The sequence below is a fragment of the Augochlora pura genome, chromosome 4 (genome assembly GCF_028453695.1).
Source record: "Augochlora pura isolate Apur16 chromosome 4, APUR_v2.2.1, whole genome shotgun sequence".
NCBI classification, from domain to species: domain Eukaryota; kingdom Metazoa; phylum Arthropoda; class Insecta; order Hymenoptera; family Halictidae; genus Augochlora; species Augochlora pura.
In genome coordinates, this window is record NC_135775.1 from 13,075,159 (window position 1) to 13,095,764 (window position 20,606).

The 20,606-nt window shown below is 38.9% G+C and overlaps 1 protein-coding gene across 1 annotated transcript in view; it reads left to right on the forward strand.

The window, feature by feature from the left end:
• Ptp36e (protein tyrosine phosphatase 36E) overlaps positions 1-20,606 on the forward strand; it is a 142,425-nt gene that overhangs the window by 109,922 nt on the left and 11,897 nt on the right. The window contains exons 3-4 of the mRNA XM_078178446.1: positions 10,293-10,417; positions 19,089-19,176. Of these exons, the coding sequence (XP_078034572.1) occupies positions 10,293-10,417; positions 19,089-19,176 (213 nt within the window). The remainder of the gene's footprint in view (positions 1-10,292; positions 10,418-19,088; positions 19,177-20,606) is intronic.

Here is a 20,606-nt window from a genome sequence, read left to right on the forward strand (position 1 = left end):
AAATTCTTGTCAACGGGGTCGCGATTTTTGATAAGCTTGCCACCGATGCGTTACTGTCGGGATTTATGGAATGCTTTATGAACCGCCGACCCCGAGTCTTGTATTTTACAGCCGATCGATACGATCATGTCGAATACCTTTGTCAAGCGTGAGTGCTTCATTATATCTCGCACGATCGCCGACACAGCAGGGTTTCATCTTTGTTTTGTGACACGAACACGGGAAATTCACGTCGGCGGTGCTTCTTTGTCGATGGAAACAGCCTCTCTCGAAAAAGTTCACCTAATAAACACGTTCAACAATAGCGAAGCTGGACTCGAGGACCTAACCAAATTGTTGTTTATGTTCCTCGGTTTAAATCCATTCGGGACTCGTATTTTCACTTTGATTTATTCGTATTGAACGAATGTAAATTAATTAATTTACGTTCGTTCAGCATCTAATTGATGCTGTCGACTTTTTAGCTTAGAAGAAATATGTTCCTACCAAAACAATCATCGAAACGATTTGTTCACACTCTTATAAAAGAGTGTGAACAAATAAAAGCATAATAAAATTATTAGGCAAAATAAAAACTGTCTGAAGATTGCAGAAGACAGAATAGAATTTTTATCTTCCACTAGATATTTTCATAAGTCTTAGTTAAATAAGTTTTATATTTCTCTTATTTACTTAAATGTTAAATAGTATACATACAATTCTTATGAAGCTTTATCCGACTGCACTTCTTCAAAAATGTTTACAACGTATGGTATTATCGATAATTCTGTTGGGAAACATGTTGTGACCAGAGTGGGAGAGACATTCTATAGAATATTTTTAAAGCTATTCAAGCAAGTAAATGAAATTTAAGAAATGAAGAGAATGAGTTTTGTAATAAAATATTCAACTGCGCAAACGAAGTCCATAAATCTCAATTTAAAATGAAAACAGATCACCGTCGAAAGTAATGCTCGTACAATATGTAGATTCTACAGTTTCAATATATTGCCCCATGTAGCAGAAAATATTATACCGAATTAATAAGTATGATTGTTACGAGAATTAATAGTATTGCATTAGTTACTTTAATAAACAAAATAATACACAGCCTTATGGAAATTATTTAAAATGTCGAAATGGCGTGGTAAAATACATATTAGGATTAGGAACAAAAATAGTTAATTTTTTAATATGTTTCATTTAAAACATGGACCTTGAAACTTTTCCGAAGCATGTTCTCACATTAAATGTTTTTGATAAGAACGAGTAGAGGAAAGTTCTTACAAAAGTTTCAGTTGAAAGTTAGAGTATAAAGTTAAGTTTATAATAGGAAAAAATATTTTAACGTGATAGGACTTATGAAAAAATGTCTGTCTCTCTCTCTCTCTTTCATAAATACCATGGTTAGTATTTATGTTGACATTTCCCAGTTTTTGGCAATTTGACACCTTCAATTCTTATATACCTCTATCGTGTATATCTTTTTTAACTCAAATTTTTAAATTAAAAGTGTATATTATAATAAGCAATTTCGTATTCGCTTTTAACACGTTGACTGCTGACAATCGACCATTAAAATACTCACACAGTTAAAACAATTTAATTAATTAAAGCGAAGCTAGAAAGTTAATATTTATCATAAGGGGTGGTATTAGAACTCTTTCGCATTCGAAACATTCTGGTCAAATTCAAGTTATTCAAATATATTACAATAAAAATGAATTTTCAAGATTGATCAAAAATTAGTGTCACCCATATTTGGGTGACGCGGCAGTCAACGTGTTAATCATTCTGCCTTTCACATCCGGAAACGCCGTACAATTATGATGACTAATTGCCAATCCGATTGAATACTCTTTGCTAGAGTTACAGTATATCGTCTTTACCTTAACATTTTACAAAGTACAAGACCAGGGAAGTTGCTAGCGGAGGAACTGTCGAGATAAGCGTACGAACCAGCAGAACGGAGAGTATTACTTTTGGTAGCACCTGTGGATGATCTGGTACAAAGAGCAAACGTTCCTAAGGTTCAGATGGCGAGGGCAGGTCGTTTAACCGGGTCTGAATGCTGTGGTGACTTTGAAGTTTAAAATCCGGGAGGGTGTTATGGGGAAACGTTCCGTGCAGGCACACAGGGCTGTGGAACGTACCTTGACACAGTTGCGCCTGACCTCCGACACGTGTCTTCGATCACCGGGGGAGATTCTTATGGAAGCGACGTCGTCCGGAGGCAGCACAGACGGCTAAAGGAATTTAATTAAATCCCACTGTCGGCCCATCGGCAAGTTAGTCTTTCTTCCCAGGGTCTATCGACGCCGCTCGCCTAATTACCACCGCCTGCATATCCGATCGTCCGTTTCCTTCCGAATTTCTTTAACCCTCGTTCTCCTTTCGAATGAAAATTCGCTTTTCTCCATCTTGGCTGCTCTGCGGTATTCCTCTGAAATTTCTTTCTTTTTAATGCATTTATAAGCTGGTATGTTAGAGATTAAAATTGATAAAAAGCATAGGAGCTTGAATTTTTAGATTTTTGGGTCACATACTTATCAGATCATCATTGTTCAAGGAATATAAAATTCCGCATGGCTTGGGGAGATTTTAATGTCGCATTATTATATTGCTCCGTAAACGTGTAATGAATGACGTCGATATTCGTGTTGTATTTTGGTTGAAAACAGAGAAACATAAAAAATTGTATAATCTAAGTTAATGTATTTATTTACTTTGACACCTATTCTCGATTCCCTTCGTTTTATTGTCAATACAAATAGCGTGTTTATTATTGAGCATTCCTGTAGCAGAATCGAATGTTTCCATAATAACGCCAAGAGAGCACAAAGGTTTAACATTCGGATCAGAAAAACATTATTCCAATTTGAGCAATTGAGTAATATTCGGCTTTCATGATTTTTATTTGAAATTTCTGTCAATGTTACACTCTAATGGGTTAAACACAGGAATACAACATACACATTCGTATGCTTAATGTTGCGAATGCAAACGTTCGAATATTTCCGCGAAGCACAGTGTTTCTCCAAATCGTGTACTATTCTTGTCATGTTCGATTTTGCACGCTGGTGTTTAAATTTCACCGATGGGAAAAACATTTGTCAGACTCGGACGAATGCTCTAGCAAGCGGGTTAAAATGACCCGAGGTCCGTCGAGCAGGAATTAAAACAATCGTGAAAATGAACGTTGCCGACCGTTACCAGTCGCGTTTGTTTCCTTCGATGCATCTCTCCGCGAAAGGGGAGCTCCGCACAAAGGATTTTCCCTTTGTTTCGTGATTGCTTTAATATGTATGAGCTTTTTTTACGCCCCGAGAGAGAACACTTTTGTGTGTTCTTCTTTTAATTTCACGACCTGTTGGTCGGCCGAGATTCACCATTCTTTGGTGTTCCGTTGCGTACCATGATTGCAGCTAAACTTTGTTGAGAACAACGCACCAGGCATGGTTTATTCAGATCTCACGTTTTCCGCCCTGTTCTCTCAACTATTCGCATGTCGAGGCATGTGCACGCTCTGTAAAAGAATAAATTCCTTCTGCTGTATATTATACATTAGCCTAACTGCGACTCGCGTATCCAACTGGGTCACTTCAACTAAGGAAAACTATGTATAATTGTAAAATAGTTAAAATTTTCTGACTCGCAATTCTATCGAAGCAGCATTATGTACGAATGATTTGTCGATCTGATGTCAATATATCCAAAATTTTACTCTCTGACGTTCGTAAGTTTTGTTTTAACACTTCTTTTACATTTAATCACTATTGGAAACCATTTGAATTCTTAACTTTCTGCTGCAAACTAAACCTTAGATGTTACGTTTTTATAATATGTAGATACAAATTCGATTGATTTGCAATCTATCATTTGGATGTATATTTGTACTCGAATAAATGATGCATATTGGTTACAATTGATTCCATATATTATTAAAGTTGTTTGTGTAAATGTAATAAGAATGTAGACGTAGATATTACTATTTCTTAACTAAAAAATATATTCTCAAGAAGAAGCTGCAAGACACCTTCTTGCTGCAGTTGACCCCAGTCTCCTCTATATAAAAATGTTTTATCAAGGAAAAATAACTTTTTAACAACATAATCTTTGCCACTAGATAATAATTATCTTTTCACATTTTGTAAATTAGTTTTTAATGATTCAGTGGAATATTTGTATAGCTTTGTGAATTCCCTTCTTTTGAAAAACATTTCGTTTTAAGAAGCACTATGGCCGATCAGCATCGTCAACAAGAATATCGAGTTTGTCAGTGGTTCAACTTTAAAAAGACTCAAACTTCATCGTTAAACTCTCGCTAGATTTAACGCGTGTCTGCAAAGGGCGCAAGTCACTTCGAAATCCATTAAATCAACCCAAATGAATGAATATCTGTTATCTGAGTTTTAAATTTATATGAAAGAGACTGTTAGTCACTTTCAGCTGCAAAGTACAATATATATATAAATTATATCGCTGTTCGATTAATTAATTTGTAGTCACTTGCAGTGCATTGAAATACATTTATGTTGTTAATATTTTCTCTTTTTTAACTGTACTTCGCCGCTTGTTTTCGTGACAAATAAGATAAATGAAATACGCCGTACTGTGATCATTCTCAAAGTAGATATAGTATTATTGTAAATCTGCACACTTTATATTTTTTATATTATATTTTTAAGAAACATTACAATTATGAGACATTTTGCTCGCTTTTTTAGTTTTATTAAACTGTACATCTACGATAAAACTGTTCAATCTCGATTGAATACTGCAATGCCTCTCGAAATACGCGATATTAGAGAAATCCAGTGATAGATTGAAAATCCCAAAAAATCTCTACCGAAGAGAAAAATAAAACAGAAGGCATCTCCTAAAGTTAATTAAATTTATGGTCATATGAAATGGAATGTTAAAGTAATCAGACTGCTGACGCGAAGATAAGAAATGAAAGAAGAAGGAAAACGTAGATTCATTTCAGCGAGAAGCAAAAGTGCAAACATTAGATTGGATTCTCGGGATCCAATAATCATTTCTATCACAGCTATGCAGCAATAAAATTACTGATGATTGAATTGCAATTAACAAATGGTCCAATAATAGTAATGTCGTCGACGAATCGTGGGAGACAAACAGTCACGAGTTTTCATTATTACTATAAAATCCTAGCAATAACCGTTAGAGTGTCGAGTTCGTCGAATAATTCTCTCGGACGTCAGTTCGTGAAATGTCGCCATTTTGCGGCGTTCGAGGGTACGCCCCGCACAAAACCGGTATCGGTTCTTGTGGACAGAAAATTGGCTCAGCGGACTGTGGGAAAATATGTTCCAGGGGCATGCTGAATTCTGCGAGGAAAGCAAATTTGCAGCGGCCGAAGCGACCTCGCCGATAAATGCCAGATTGCAATTAGAAATTTCGAGCCAAAAACAGAGCTATTCTAATTTCAGGTGACTGAACAAGACTTAATTTATAATATAGTACGGGAATGCTAAATATTACCATTTCGTCGTTCAAGAATAAATTATTTGAACAACTATTGGAGAACGTGAAAATCTATTTTTCACTGTAACAATTCCATAAACTCGTATTAATCTTCGGTTTAAACTGCATCGTTTTCGATGTTTAGTTTGTTCAGGGTACATAGATATAATAGATTCATTTTTAACGATTGAATTTGTAAGTGACAGAAAATGTCATGTCCATGATTTCAAATGGTAACATGCGTGTCACCAGGAACAAAGTAGAGGAGAGCTGCTGTGAAATCATTAAAGGGGCATTTATAAATATTAATATCCGCTTCAATAGCATTAATTTATTAAATACACATTTCAAAAAATTGTGAAAAGTAACATGTAAATGTAGAGCAGAATAATGGTACCATGTATATAAAAGATAGCTCAATTTTTCAATGATACCAGTTGGAAACGGAATTGCTTTTAGTTTTTCATATATCATGTCTGCAACGAAATGTCTGCTAGCTAGCCGATAACAAAATAATCGCGACGATGAGAAATTCCAATTGTAATTAGTTTCATGCCACATGAAGAAGTTTCTTAAACAACGAACGAATTTATTGCAATTGGCAATCAATAAAAATGCGCGTGTTTTGTAATGAGCAGCACTGTCGCGATATTAAAATACAAGAACTACGTTAAGGCTTCCGAAAAATTTCTCTCCTAAAACACGAAATTGATTGACACAGCACTAGATAGACTGGCAACTTCGGTCAATTTCTGTGATTCTGAGAAAAAGTCAAATTGGCATGGATAATTCAAGGGTTTCGCGTTCGACGACTCGAGAAGAATGCGAACAACTGCGCGTCGATGTTTACTTCTCGTGGCCCACTTTCGTCTGTTACTTATTGGGACGTGACAACGTAGCAGGAAGCTTGTGAGATTTTATACCCCGCAAAGGATGTTTATGTGCATACACGGGGACAAAGTGACCCAGTTTCGAACAGTCTTTTAACACAATCGAGGAGCACATCCGAAACGATGATCTCCTACGGATAAAAACATTTTAGAGCTGGTTGATGCTCCGGCGGAGGAATTACGTCGCCCTGCGACCGCATAAAACTTGTTATTTACTCGCTGGTGCGGAAAAAGGTGCGCCATTCAATATTACCGCCCTAAAGTCACAATTTTTCTCCAGCAATGTACGACGCCCGGAAACCGTGTCAACGAATGAACAAAACATGCAAAAATTGCAATCACCGATCCACCGTCATGTATGAACTACAGCGTTCCCACCGAATGTGATAAAACCTCGGGGCTCTAAACGTACAATACCCGTACAGGTACTATGTTCTTCGTATTTTTCCAAACGTAGAAAAAGACGATGAGTACAGGGTTTTCCAATAAGGGCGGGTCGATTTAGAAATGGAATAAAACAGGCTGTGTATGAGGTATTAACGAATTTCTTTTTTTATTTGAGAGGCCCGTGTATGCCATTACATATGGAATATGACATCGTTCAAATGTCCCCCGCGGCTTCGCACGGTGGCACGCATCCGAGAGGACCAATTATCAATAACTCTGCCGCATAACTTCGGCTGAATTTCAGCAATGGCCTGGACTATGTTGGCTTTGAGAGCGTCGGTTGATTGTGGCTTACTGGTATAGACCTGCGACTTCAGAAAACCCCACAAGAAGAAGTCTAGAGGGGTCAAATCGCAGGATCTTGGTGACCAATTCACGTCACCTCCGCGAGAGATAACCATACCTTCAAATCGTTCATGCAGAATGTCTATCCTGTCGTTCACTGTGTGGCACGTAGCGCCGTCTTGCTGGAACCACATGTTGTTCACGTCCATATCGTTCAATTTGGGCCACAAGAAATTGGTTATCATGGATCTGTAACGCTCGCCGTTGACGGTAACAGCCTCACGAACGTCGTTTTGAAAAAAGTATGGGCCTATGACGCCGTCGGCACAAAATCCGCACCAAACAGTAACTTTTTGTGGATGCATTGCCACCTGGTGAATCTCGTGTGGGTTGGAATTGTCCCATATACGGCAATTTTGCGTTGAAGGGTCGACTTTGAAGGGCTTGAAGCCCCGTCTACCGTAAAATGGGCGTAACGCGCGCAACGTTTGCACTAACGAACACTTATTTTGATAATATAATTTTATCATTTGGACGTGCTGCTCAATCGTGTAACTTGGCATGGTGATTTGGCATGACCGACTGAATTGTAAAAAACAGATTTCAACGACGCATTCAACATAACATGACCGCTACAGACTGTCAACATCGACCCGTCCCTATTGGAAAACCCTGTAGAAGAGAAGAGGGACTGTGGGTTGAGAGAGCTGTGTGACAAAGCGTTCTATTAACCGAAATATTATAAAGCTGTTTGATACATAAATATAATCCAATGTGAATGGTGTTTAGACTGATTATAATGAAGAAAATCTCGCAAACGCGTTAGTTCATATCTCTCTCTCTCTCTCTCTCTCTCTCTCTCTCTCTCTCTCTCTCTCTCTCTCTCTCTCTCTTACCGTCCGGCAATTTCGTCACTTATTCAATGAGTCGATACAATCAAAATTATATCGTGTTTACTCTCGCTTCAATCAGAGAAATCTCACGAATCCGTTGATAAAGGTTTTTTAAAGAAATAACTGAAGATAATAATGTATAATCTTCGTATCAGTGTGTTGTCTAACCGATACAAGGGGAAACCCCTCCGTAGTGAAAATAAAAATTGATCACTTTCAGAGTAGATGTTTTGATTACTTTCGGAGGGTTGGGAGAGAAAGTGTTAACGGCGTACATGATATTCATTCGACGGCGGATTGCTCGTTCCTTATGCACGCGAATCAGCCGTGTAATCGGTGCGTTTTCTGGACCGTGCGGCGAATCAACGACGATAATTGGTCGTTCGTTCGAATTATGACGCAACGTTTTATAATGTAATCACGCGACCATCGGTTTTCCCAGGAGACCACGTGTAACCGATTTCATTGTATTTCAGCGTCGCGCAGAATGCGAAACGTTTCGAGCTGCCGGATTCGAGGCGCTACGAACTGCGCGAACATTAAAATAGACCGAAAATGATGAAAGTCGTGGCCGTGCGCGCCGCAATAATATTTACATGTCCGGAGATACCGTAGCGGGAAATATACACACGTGGGCGTGATCTTTCTCGGGCAAATTTCAGATTTTCGCGGCTTACGACAAGAAAGTGCGGAGGAACAACATTACCGAACGTCTCAACAAAAGCAATCCGTGAATTAATGAATTAGCTGAGGAAAATAATTAATAACAATTTTGCAACGCGATGGAGTCGGCACCAATTTACTATCTTGTATTTTGTGTTATATCGATGTTCCGAGGCATGGTTCTATTGAAATCATTATAATTTTGAAATAGTGGGAAAACTTTTTTAATGTATTGTAGTATTAAAAAATGAAAAAGAAAAGATCTATTCGCTGTACTCGTCACATGATGAGAATGGCCCTTGAAATGAACCACAGCTAACAAACTTCTTCGCTACTGAAAACGGCACGAATCTCTCGCTATTAGTAGTTTATATAGCTGATCCTATCAACGCCCAGTTAATTGCTCACGTTCAGCCAGTTTAATTCAATATCAACCCATGTACTACGGTCGCCGGGTCATTTCGAACAAAAAAATATTGTGTCAATTGGTCAAATAGGTTGTAAGATATATCGTGAACGTCGTTTTGAATAAAAATAGTTTCGAGAAACATGCTTTTAAAGTTTAGCACATCGATGACGATATAAGATATAACAATTCCCTGTTTTTAAGCATGAGACGGACGCGTGAATGATCTGCGAATTACTCGATACTTCAATATCGGGATCGGCATTGAAAAAAGAACGTTTCACGACCGACACATTCTACCATTTTTCGATTAACGTTAGCAGTCACTAGGTACGCCGGAGGCGTATTGATCACAATCTGACACGGAATTGCAAGATGCAAATATCATAATGCAAATGGTATAGTATTAGCATAAAGATGTATTCGGTAGAAGGGAACGGTGAAATTTTTACTTCTTTCTATAGGCACCGCTCTTGGCCGACTTCCTGACAGTGGTAATAGATAGTCTCTGTCAAACACGGAATTCCATTCTCGATCGTAACTACTGGTAATATCTGTGAAAGCTAACGTTCAGTTGCCGAAAGACATTTGGAACCGCTGCGAATTTGTGGACAGACACTTTTCGAACGGTACTACTTTATTCGATAAGGCTCTTATCGTGACCGAGATACTTCCTACGTTTATTAAATCGGCTGACTTGTTCGATCGTTTAACTTAGATTAAACTAGATGTAATAACTTTGAAAAATTAAGGAACATACATACTTTTATAATTACTAACACTATTTTAAATTTCATTTACCGGTGCCATAAATAAATACATCAAATCCACAGTTTATCAATGATTTAGCTTTTTAACCCTTTCGGTAATTAATTCATACATGGTTCGTGATGACACGTGAACCAAATTGTTCGATTCATACTGAAAAGGAAAAATGTTTAATTTAAATCTTGCTTCTTAAAATTGACCCGCAGATGTTTTATCTTCATGCAGATTCAAAGATCATTTTACGCGAATCTTATTTCGCTTTTCCAAATCTTCCTTCGTTCAATTAGATTCCCCTTCGGTGGTCCTTCTTGTCAGCGTTTTCGCAGTTTTACACGAACCTGAAGTGTCCAAACTTTCGTTAACGCTTGCGGCGAAGGAAAAACGAGGCGTATTTAGGGAAGAGGGTCGTGATATACGGCAAGACGACAGACCGAATGTCTGCTACATTAATATCTTTTTTGTTTTTGTTCACAGCCACGGAGGAACTTGGTAGCAGTATGAGCCCCACTCTGCCGTCCACGCCCACCGAGCTTACCCAGTTTCCTAAGCTCTGCGAGTTGCGCCGAAAGTTTCCAGTCCTGTACCGCGTCGAGTTCCAGGTGAGGACAATAAATCCGTCTGTGTTCTCCAGTTCAAAGCGGATCACGACAACCATTGGTTTAACGTTTTCCGAGGTTTGGTCCGGGCCTCTCTTCGTTACTTCGCAAAGAACTTACCGCGGCAACGGAACCGCAAGTGATTTTTTAAAAGTCTCTGAGGCTGCGAGTTCCCCCTCAATCGACAGCAAGACGAAACGCTTACTTGCTGACTCGAATAAATGATTTTTTGATCAGTAGATAACGACTTCAAGTGTAATGGACGTGCCCATTAATCTCTTGTTCATTGGCGAAACCAGAATTTTTGCCTTAAAGGGCTAGGTTCCTTGACTTCACGGATATGTACACTTTATAGTTCATATTATAATGTGAATTACGTGCTTTACAATAATTATTCATATATTTATTTAATATTAAAATTCAGGATAGGAAAATATAGACTGTTTAGAGCGTGCGTGATCCCGCTCGAAGGATCACTGGTTTAGAGCTAAGTTGATTTGTTGCCCGGTTCGATGAACATGCTCTGGTATTGAATTTATTTGCTCTATTTTAACAAATAATTAACACTTATTTAAAACAGTAGTTATTTAAACGGTATACTGAGGCCGTCACAATGGCCGTACAAAGTTATTAATTGAAGGCCGTCACAAATGGCCGTACAAAGGTTTTTGAGAGTCTGTGCGAGTCACTGCTACTCTTCGTTTCTGAGCGTCGTCGAGTATCTCTCTGCTATCTGTCTTGCTTCCTTTCTGACTCTGTTTTTGACTCTGTCGTCTTCGTGGCTGTTCGCGTTCCACGGAGACTCCTATCCCTACTTTTTCGTACGAGGCGAACACCTATCAGCCAATACGAAATTTGTTGCAGAAGACCAAGTACCGCCCTTCGGAATGCTGTTCCCGAAGGTCGATGCCTTGGATTTTTCCCAAATTCGCTAACTGCACAGGGTCGCTTTTACGTACGTTAATTTCCGCGGTGCACGGGGTTTATCATACGTCAAATGGCTATTGAGCACAAGGAGAAAGTCCCAGGGTCCGATGTCTCGTCTCGGGCTTAGTGTCTTTCTCCTGGTTTATGGTGCCAGATGCTTAAAATACGTAAATTGCCAAAAAGGCCCTTTCAGCTCAAAAATAGCCAGGAAGTCACGTACGCATCATACACCCAATCGTTATAGAATCCTTAACATAGACATAATTCTTAAAAATAAAACAAAGTATAGAGAGAAAAAACAATTTGAGATGGATGAAAAATGTAATTAATAGTTAATTTTTGCAATTTTTCATTCTTCAATTATTTAGTTCTTCTAACATAGGGTTTTACTAACTTGAGGATGTTTCCTTTCTTACATATTTCAATTTTCTGTAGACGCGGCCGCGTAACGCAAAGCAAGCTCTTGCATAAAAGTCTGTATCTACATCACACCCAATTACTTGAGCTTTATTTCAAGTTAAAATTCAAGGTAAAATATAGGTCGCTTGCATTTATCAATTACTTTGTAATATTTTATAAAGTAAAGTACATGTTTTAAGAGCGCTTTTATTGAATTACTCAACAGTAAAAATGCAACAGACGAGCAGAAAATTTCTACTTGCGTATCCAGCGAGTATGTCGTTCGTACATCCAGAACACTACACTGTGCTTTAAGATAGGCAGACAGCCAAGACAGGTTTAAGAGACATTCAGGAGACAAAGCGATCTCCCGAGAATAGGCAGAGGAATCGAGTAACTCGGTTCAATATCGGTTTCTCATTAGACTGCCATTCTGGTACATGGATTCCGAGCGAGCCACGCTGCCATCAAGTATCTTCCGATGCTCGGCAAAGTGGTGAACAGATCAATTTTCTTTTAAAAGAAACGCAGACTCCAAACTCGAACTTTTGACCCATAATTGATTTTCGATGACGCAGACTTTCCATAATTATTTTTCGTTTTAAAGCACAGAGAGCAGGAGTAAAACTTGCAAGAATAGAACTAGACAATGGAAACTTATACTATCACATAAGCAAAATTTTATTTTGAATCTCGTTTTTCATCTATAATGTGCTTTGTTTCGTAGTAATTCCTCTGTACCGGGATGGTATGCTTGGAATTTTATTGGATTGTTCCTAGATAATATTATATATAAACCAAAGGCAACAATAGCAAAATCGTGAATGATCGGAGAAAACTATTTCTACTCTTGTAGCGCGACGTTAGTTTTTAAGATTTTTGTACATAGAAATATCCGATACGTGACGAGTTACCACGTGACGTGACCACCATCGACATATTCCTTATAAAACATCATTCCAACTTCAACTGTAAAACAACCAGCGACTTCAACACCCAACACAGACCAGTCTTACTCACCCCTAACTCCAGACCCTTGCCCCCACCCCACGTCGACTGGAAGGCATATCACAAGTATACCAGCAATCTCAAACTCACCACCTCCCTCCCCTCCACCAACAAAATCGACTCCTGCATCCGTAACCTTCAAGCCTTCGTAGTAGCCTGCCGCAAAAAAGCCACCACTCACCACACTCCCCACCCCCACTATATTGACATTACAAATGACCCACTCCTACTCTCTCTAATCAAAACCCGCCACAAAGCCCGTAAACTAGGGCAAAAATACAGCCTAGACTACTTCAAGTCCTGGGCCAAATTACTCTCCCGTGAAATCTCCTCCAGAATCGCACGCATCAAAATCACTGCATGGGATAAAAATATCAGGCATCAAACCAGACCAGACCCAGCCTTCTGGAAAACCCACAAAATCCTCACCAACAAGAAACAATACATTCCTCCCATCTCCACGGATCACACCACGATCACATCCGACCTCGGAAAAGCCAACCACTTCAGCCTCGTTTTCCAGGAAGTACATAACTCCACCCTAAGGGCAAAATCCTGCCACGATCAGAAAATTAAATTATTCACAGAAAAAATCTTGCTCGCGCACCCCCTCAAACCCCCGGCAACTCCTAACGCATCAAACACAACAAGCCTCACAACATTATAAATACCACTACCTTATGTACGCAAAGCTATCCTATCCATGAGAGCTAACAAAGCTCCAGGGCTCGACCACATCACTCCTGACCTCCCCAGGCACTCCGCCTCCAAAATCCCATTACAACTCTATTACATATTTAAGCACTCCATAAAATTGCACTACTTCCCCAACATCTGGAAAGTTGCTAAGGTAGTTCCCATCCCAAAACCCGGAAAAGACAGGGAATTTGCAGAAAACTATCGTTCCATCAGCCTCCTCCCCATAATAGGCAAAATCTTCGAGAAATGTCTACACTACTGGCCCACCGACTCGTTAAAAGCTAATAATACACTAATCAATCAACAATTTGGTTTCAGGGCCAAACACTCCGCCACACATCAACTAGTACGCCTATCTCAAATACTCACGCACGAGCATAACACTAATCGCACCTCAGCCATGATACTCCTGGACCTCACCAAAGCCTTCGACACAGTCTGGCCAGAGGCTCTTCTCTACAAACTTCACGTCCTAGGCCTCCCGATCACCTTCATCAAACTCATGAACTCCTACCTCAAAGACAGAAAGATAACTGTCTCCCTCTCAGGATCACAATCCGACCTCCTAGACATCAAAGCTGGAGTACCTCAAGACTCCATATTAGGCCCTGTCTTGTTCAACCTATACATCAACGACATCCCAACAGCTCCCGGAACCCAGTTAGTACTATACGCAGACGACACCACCCTCATATCCCCTCCTGGTCGAGCACTGCACTTCACAACAGACTACAAACCTACCTTGATCAGAGATTTCTCACTACTTCCAATCCTGGAAATTACAGACTAACCCAACAAAAACCCAGGCCATTTGCTTCCCCAGGAAGACAGAGGCTCCCATCTCCACTCCCTAACCCTAAATAACCATCCAATATACTACTCACACCAAGTAGCCTATCTAGGAATCATCTTCGACTCAAAGCTTAACTGGACCCCGGCTACCCAGGACAGAATTAACAAAACCAAAAAAGCAGCCACATCCATACATCATCTCCTCTCTCAAGGATCCAAACTGAAGAGAACCCTCAGACTAACCATCTACAAAGCCTGTCTTAGACCGGTTCTCACCTATGGCGCCCAAGTCTGGCGCGTCGCCCCAAAATCCACCCTTAAATCATTACAAATCCTACAAAACAAAATCCTAAGAACCATCGCAGGCAAACCCACACGATCTCACACCCATGACATACATACAGAAACCAACATGGAACTGATAGCCTCTTTCATTCGTAAAACTATATCCAAATACTCTGTCTCCGATCACGAGAATCCGCTGATACGTGAAACAGGTCTCTGCGACAAAAACAGGATACCCTACAAAACCAAGATAAAATTCCCTTTGGACACTTCCAACCTAACCTAATCCCGCTCCACGCACCAATCTCACCCATAATCCCCCATACATCCCAATCACCTCAAATCATTCTGGCCTACCTCACAGGGTAGGCTACTTCGAGAACCGGGGTTTTCTTTGAAAATTTTTTCCCCAACTATCCCTCACCTCATTATACTATAACTTCATATAGGTAACACCATCAGAAAGTATTTCTTTTATTCTAAACATTAAAAGATCGTCTGTATCGCTCATGCGATGTATAAGAGTATCTAAACCTCCACTTAACCTGTAAGATATTCATTAACAATAACCAAACGTATGCACGACATCGGTAGGTAACTGTGAAAAATATGCAGATCGATCGGAAATTGGTCGAAGCCTAAATATTCTCCACCGATGAACAGAGTATAGGATTCGGTAGGGGCTTGCTTAAAACAAACATAATCGGAATGCGTGATGAAGCTCATTAAACCATACGCTTCGTTGCACCTTTTCCTGTCAACTATAAATGCGCGCGAATTCACAGTCTAGTTATCTCGGTATCGTTTGACTCGGGTCGGCGATTCGCGAAAAGATGTCCAATAAACGACTAGCCAATTATCGGTTGCAAGCCAATCAACAGAACGACGAAGTATCAACGAACACGCGACACAATCGGTGCAATTGGTAGCGGGGGCCCACGTAATAAAGTCTTTATCGTCGCGAAACGAGGCGACCTGAACCAATTTTTGACATGTTTCATACCGTTGCGTTGCAAACCTCGAGAATGCGATAAGAAACCTCGGTTGCCGAAGCTAACAGCGAGCATTGTTTGCTGCCGATGCAACATTCTGTTTCCAACGAAATTGAATCGGCGACGCGGACTATGATCCCCGGGCGATTCCACCAACGAGAATTGGTCACCAGGAGATGTTTACCGGGTCGACTGGGAAATTTAACGATTATTCGTGTCGACGGGAACGAGTGTTCGCCACATGTGATTGATATAAATTAAACGGACCGACCGATTCGACGTTTGACAGACTAACGTTCACCACGTTTGCGTGTTGTGACACATGAATTGAACGTGATACGAGTGTTTGGAAATTCTTGATAGCGCTTTCCGTATTTCGGTTTACTGGAAAATAAAACGTTCGATGACGATATTTTGATTAGAACTGCGTGTTGTATGTCGTGGCAATGCTTAGTAGTTCTACTAGGGAGACGCTTGCTGATCGCACCTCTCACACGTCTAGATATAAATACTTGTATGAGGGAAACAAAGTGAAATAAAATTAATGGTAAAATGTCGTTTGAACGTAAGGTACGTTTTGTAGGCAAAGTTTTCATCGAAACAACATTTCACCGACAAATTTTATTATCGACATTTGGTATGTAAGAAATATAGAAATAAAGACAATAATAATATATTTATATTACTACTTTATTAATTGTCATGCAACGTTGATTAGTTAATTATTATAAATAAATAAATCCGCTCCAATTGCCCTTCCTGCTTTGTAAACCAAAATGAACAATTCGAGTTTTTATACTTGTCGATTGTCAACTACTAAAATTCGTAAATGTCATGTGGATTAGATTTCTTGTTGGTAATTCTCAACCTATTTTTCTACATATTCTAAGACGAACAATAGAAAGAAAACAATGATTGACTCTTGGAACTACAAATACCGCATGCGTCTGCGCAGCTGCTTTGTTAGTTTGTTCTTTACCAGTCGCTACTATTGTTTAAAGAACATAACAAATAATTACACATAACATAGTAAAAGTAACGACTGTAACCGACATTAATAAAACGCACCAACGTTTCTCATAGTGCGAACAACTTTTGCTCTAAAGAACTGTAATTCAGAAATTCCTATCGCACTTTTTATCGTCATTCCCGGTTAGAGAGAAATTGTTGAGTCTAATTAATGATCGTATCGTATCACGGACACGAAAGATCCTTTCGTTAATTAAAAGCTTTTTTCTGTTCCGTGCAATACCTAATCGTGCCCGACTAGGTGTTACCTTGCGATCGATAGTCTGAAATTATTGCATCACGCCATTTCCATTATCGTTATCAAAACGATCCTTTATTGTTTCCCATGATCCTTGGAATAGCCGATAAACCAGTATTGGACAGTTATGCTGATGTTTGTAAATTATCCGCAGCACCATTGATGAAATGAAAGTGCACGTAATTTCTGGCAAGCACCGTCGCATTATCTTCCTCTGTTCCTACTTGTTATTAAAATCTCCAACGCATCGGTGACGTGTAATAAATCGAAAATTAGAAAATTTAATAAAGAAATCAAGTCACTTGCATGCCTGCTACACAGAGCTGCTTTTTACCATCCGATTACGAGATTTTAGATACTTGTATCACTGTAGGTTAGTTTAGATTAGTAAGGTTCAAATAAGAGATTATATTTATGATTAATAAACATCATCGCTGAGGGTTATTAAGAAAGAAAGTAGGTTGTTATTATTAATGATTGCATAAGGTTGCAAATGAAATTTAAACTTTTTATCGGAACCAAAATACATCAGGGTATTTGTTTACGTGATCGACTATTTACACAATTTTTCCAATTTTCTATTGAATTATACAGTTTTTACTTATTGGTCCATGATATCCAACTAAGTACAGACGCCATTGGGCGTTGCGAGAATTGATTTATCAAATGATTAGGCATGTGCACAGTAATTGGATCCTTCCCAATTAACCAGCGGGAACATGTAAAAGCTTTTAGGATTTCGATATTCACGCCGTCCGTGAAGTATTTAGTTACCGAAAGATTATCCCGTCTTCTCTTTTTCTCCTCTTCGGCCATACTAGTTCTCTAACGTCACTACTCGTACTAAAAGGGAGTTCTACTTCTCTTTGCCCGCGTTTCCAGGATTTTTACACTTTTAAAGTAAGAGGAAGTTCTTCCGGCTTTCTAAACGTCTGACGGATCCAAAAAGGTAACGCAGTTCTGACTTACCATAGTCTTTCGTTCAGAAATATATTCGAACAACTATTCAATCTGAAGAGAACGTGGACAATTACACTTTTTTTTTGTCCTTTCCTAATCGTCTCATATATTCTGTAATATTTTCTTAGTTTGCTTAGAAAAATCACTTTCCATAGGTCTTCCTTATTTTGCACATTAGCTCAGCGTCTCGCGTCTCATGTTTTAAATAAATCTTTACTCGAAATTCTTTAATTTAGAAAATTTTATAAATCTTACTTTATAAAATCTTATTATATAAATCTTATTTTATAAAATCTTATTATATAAATCTTATTTTATAAAATCTTATTATATAAATCTTATTTTATAAAATCTTATAAATTAAAGAATTTCGAATAAAGATTATTATAAAATCTTTAAATAAATTTTTACTCTAGGATCTTCGAGAATGAATCCACTTAACAAATTGAAAATACTACTCCTTGTAGATTCATTATTTAATTTCATAATATTAGTTTGTAGCGGTCGAGCGTAAAAACGAACTTGACGATTTCATCTGTCGAATGATAATCGTGCTTTGTTATACTGTTTTCAATGCAATATTGCAATTATAAGGGTCGTCGCTCAAATAAGTGATAGCAGATCGCGTTAATTTCGCATTCGGTGAGCGTCTCTTCTCTGGGCACACAGCCGGGGTCACGTATGCACGTAACGCTGGTTTTTGATGCTCTAACGAATAATTACTAGTAATTACGCGCAGCTACATGTGTTTTCTCTTTATCGGCGACACACGTACGCTCGCAGCTAATCAAGCGCCAGAAGCTTGCATACTCATCCAATCAAGTTCGAGATCCATTGCTTTGATTCATTATTAATTGAGAGAGTTTAATTCGAAGTTCGCTTCTAGTCTCGGCGAACTCTGTTATGCGGAATGGATCACGGTACTCGAGGAAACGTTTCCGGTTTAATTGAGAGGTGAAAATGTAGCGAAAGAAAATTTGAATTTGCTCGGTTATTGGATTTCGTGTACAAACTGTTAATATCGGAATCTCTTTTTGCGACGATGGAAAAGTTACTTCGCATTTCACCGTTACAACTTTTATTTTCTCCAATCGAAACTTCCTAATGCTTTCTAAAATTGATTTTCACCGTTTAGTCATTTTAAGCAAACGAAATCACTGGCGTTAGAGTATTCACGGCATTGAAACTTTGGGCAACAATATTACAGTGTCGGAACTGGCAAGAAACCATGATTTAGTAAATTATCAAAAATGAAATTGTACTATGAACGACGAGCATAGTCTCCAAACGAGACGTTCTTACATCCCGACAATCACGTTCTCAACATCTACTTTTCCATTTGCAGATAGCAACCAAGGTGGAAACGCATTCGTGCAGGCACGCCACGAAACCAGCGAACAAAGAGAAGAATCAGAACCAAAGATGTATTCCATGTAAGTGAATGGTAACCGTCATCCGTACGCGTTGCAGCAGCATGAAATGACGGATGCGCATAGCAAAACATGAATATTATTTCTAGAAAAGTACACGTCAAAACGACTTTTATGCGTTTTCACAATAAACGAGTCAGACTCATGACAAATACTTCATACGTAATATATTAACACATATTCGTCCGCATTACGAAAATTCGTCATTTCGTAAACAGTCGAAAATAATTGATTCTTATTCTCTTAATTCTAAATAAATTAAATTTTAATTTTTACCAAACAGAGATAATTTTAGATCATTTTTTATATGAACCATATTATTTCTACAGATAGTGTCAAAAAATGCCGGCATTTTCTGAATAGCGGTGCAGAAAATTTCCGGACAAATATGCGTTAAGCATGAATGTTACTCGTTTCATCTAAATTGAAACATAATTGGATTCTCCCGTTATCAAAACCGAAGAAACGAAATTCGTCACGTTCTATTAGGGAAATTATTAACATTCCGAATGTCGCGCTATCCATATTTGAATTAACTTTTACGTTAATCTGTTACATTTTTCTACTTTGTCTAAGATCCATGAAAAGTATGAATATTGTAAAAGTAATTGATATCATAGCTACAACTTAAATTTTCCATTTCAATTTCGCTAGAAATAATTTAAGTAACTATGATCGTGACGCAAGGGGTTAAATCGACTATTCACCGCCGGTGATATCTTCTTTTATCAGGAACGGTAGCGTTACATATAATTAAGGTGCGAATGCAATTATCGTTTCACGCTGCGCATACAATGTTGACAGGCGACGCGAGGGCCGGTTTTAATTATCCGCCGGCTGAAAAAAATTCCGGCTGGACGACGAGTCTAATTAGAAAATGCGGTTACATTCGCGCTCTCCGCGCGCGTGTTGCCGCCGCAAGAGTAAGACAAAAGTTGCATGTCGCGTACGTCGGTGGCAAGTGTCGAGGCTGACACGAACGCTCGACTTTCACACACCCGGATGGAATATTATTATCCCAAGCACTGATACGGTTCCTCTGGTTTTGGTGAAAGTGTTTCCCGCCCAAACATCACTTCCGTCGACTTGTTCCCGGAGCTCTTTCATTTTCGGCGTAATTAATCGTCACCCGTTCTTAGATCATCCCGCGCGAAAATCGGACGGACCGTTCAGTATACTCGAAAGTAACGATGTAACCGAAGAAAAGATCCAGCTCGATCATTAATGCGAACTCTTCTCGATGGGTCATTTTGATTTTTCTGGTTCTCATTCGGATTTGAATATTTTCGACGTTTATCGCTTACTTGCTTAGAACATATTTTATGCTGAGGGAATAACGATGCGAAGAAAATATACATATTGAATATCATCGTGTTTAAACGATGTTTCCATTTTTATCAGCCATAGAAGTAAAGAATACGATTCTGTTCTTT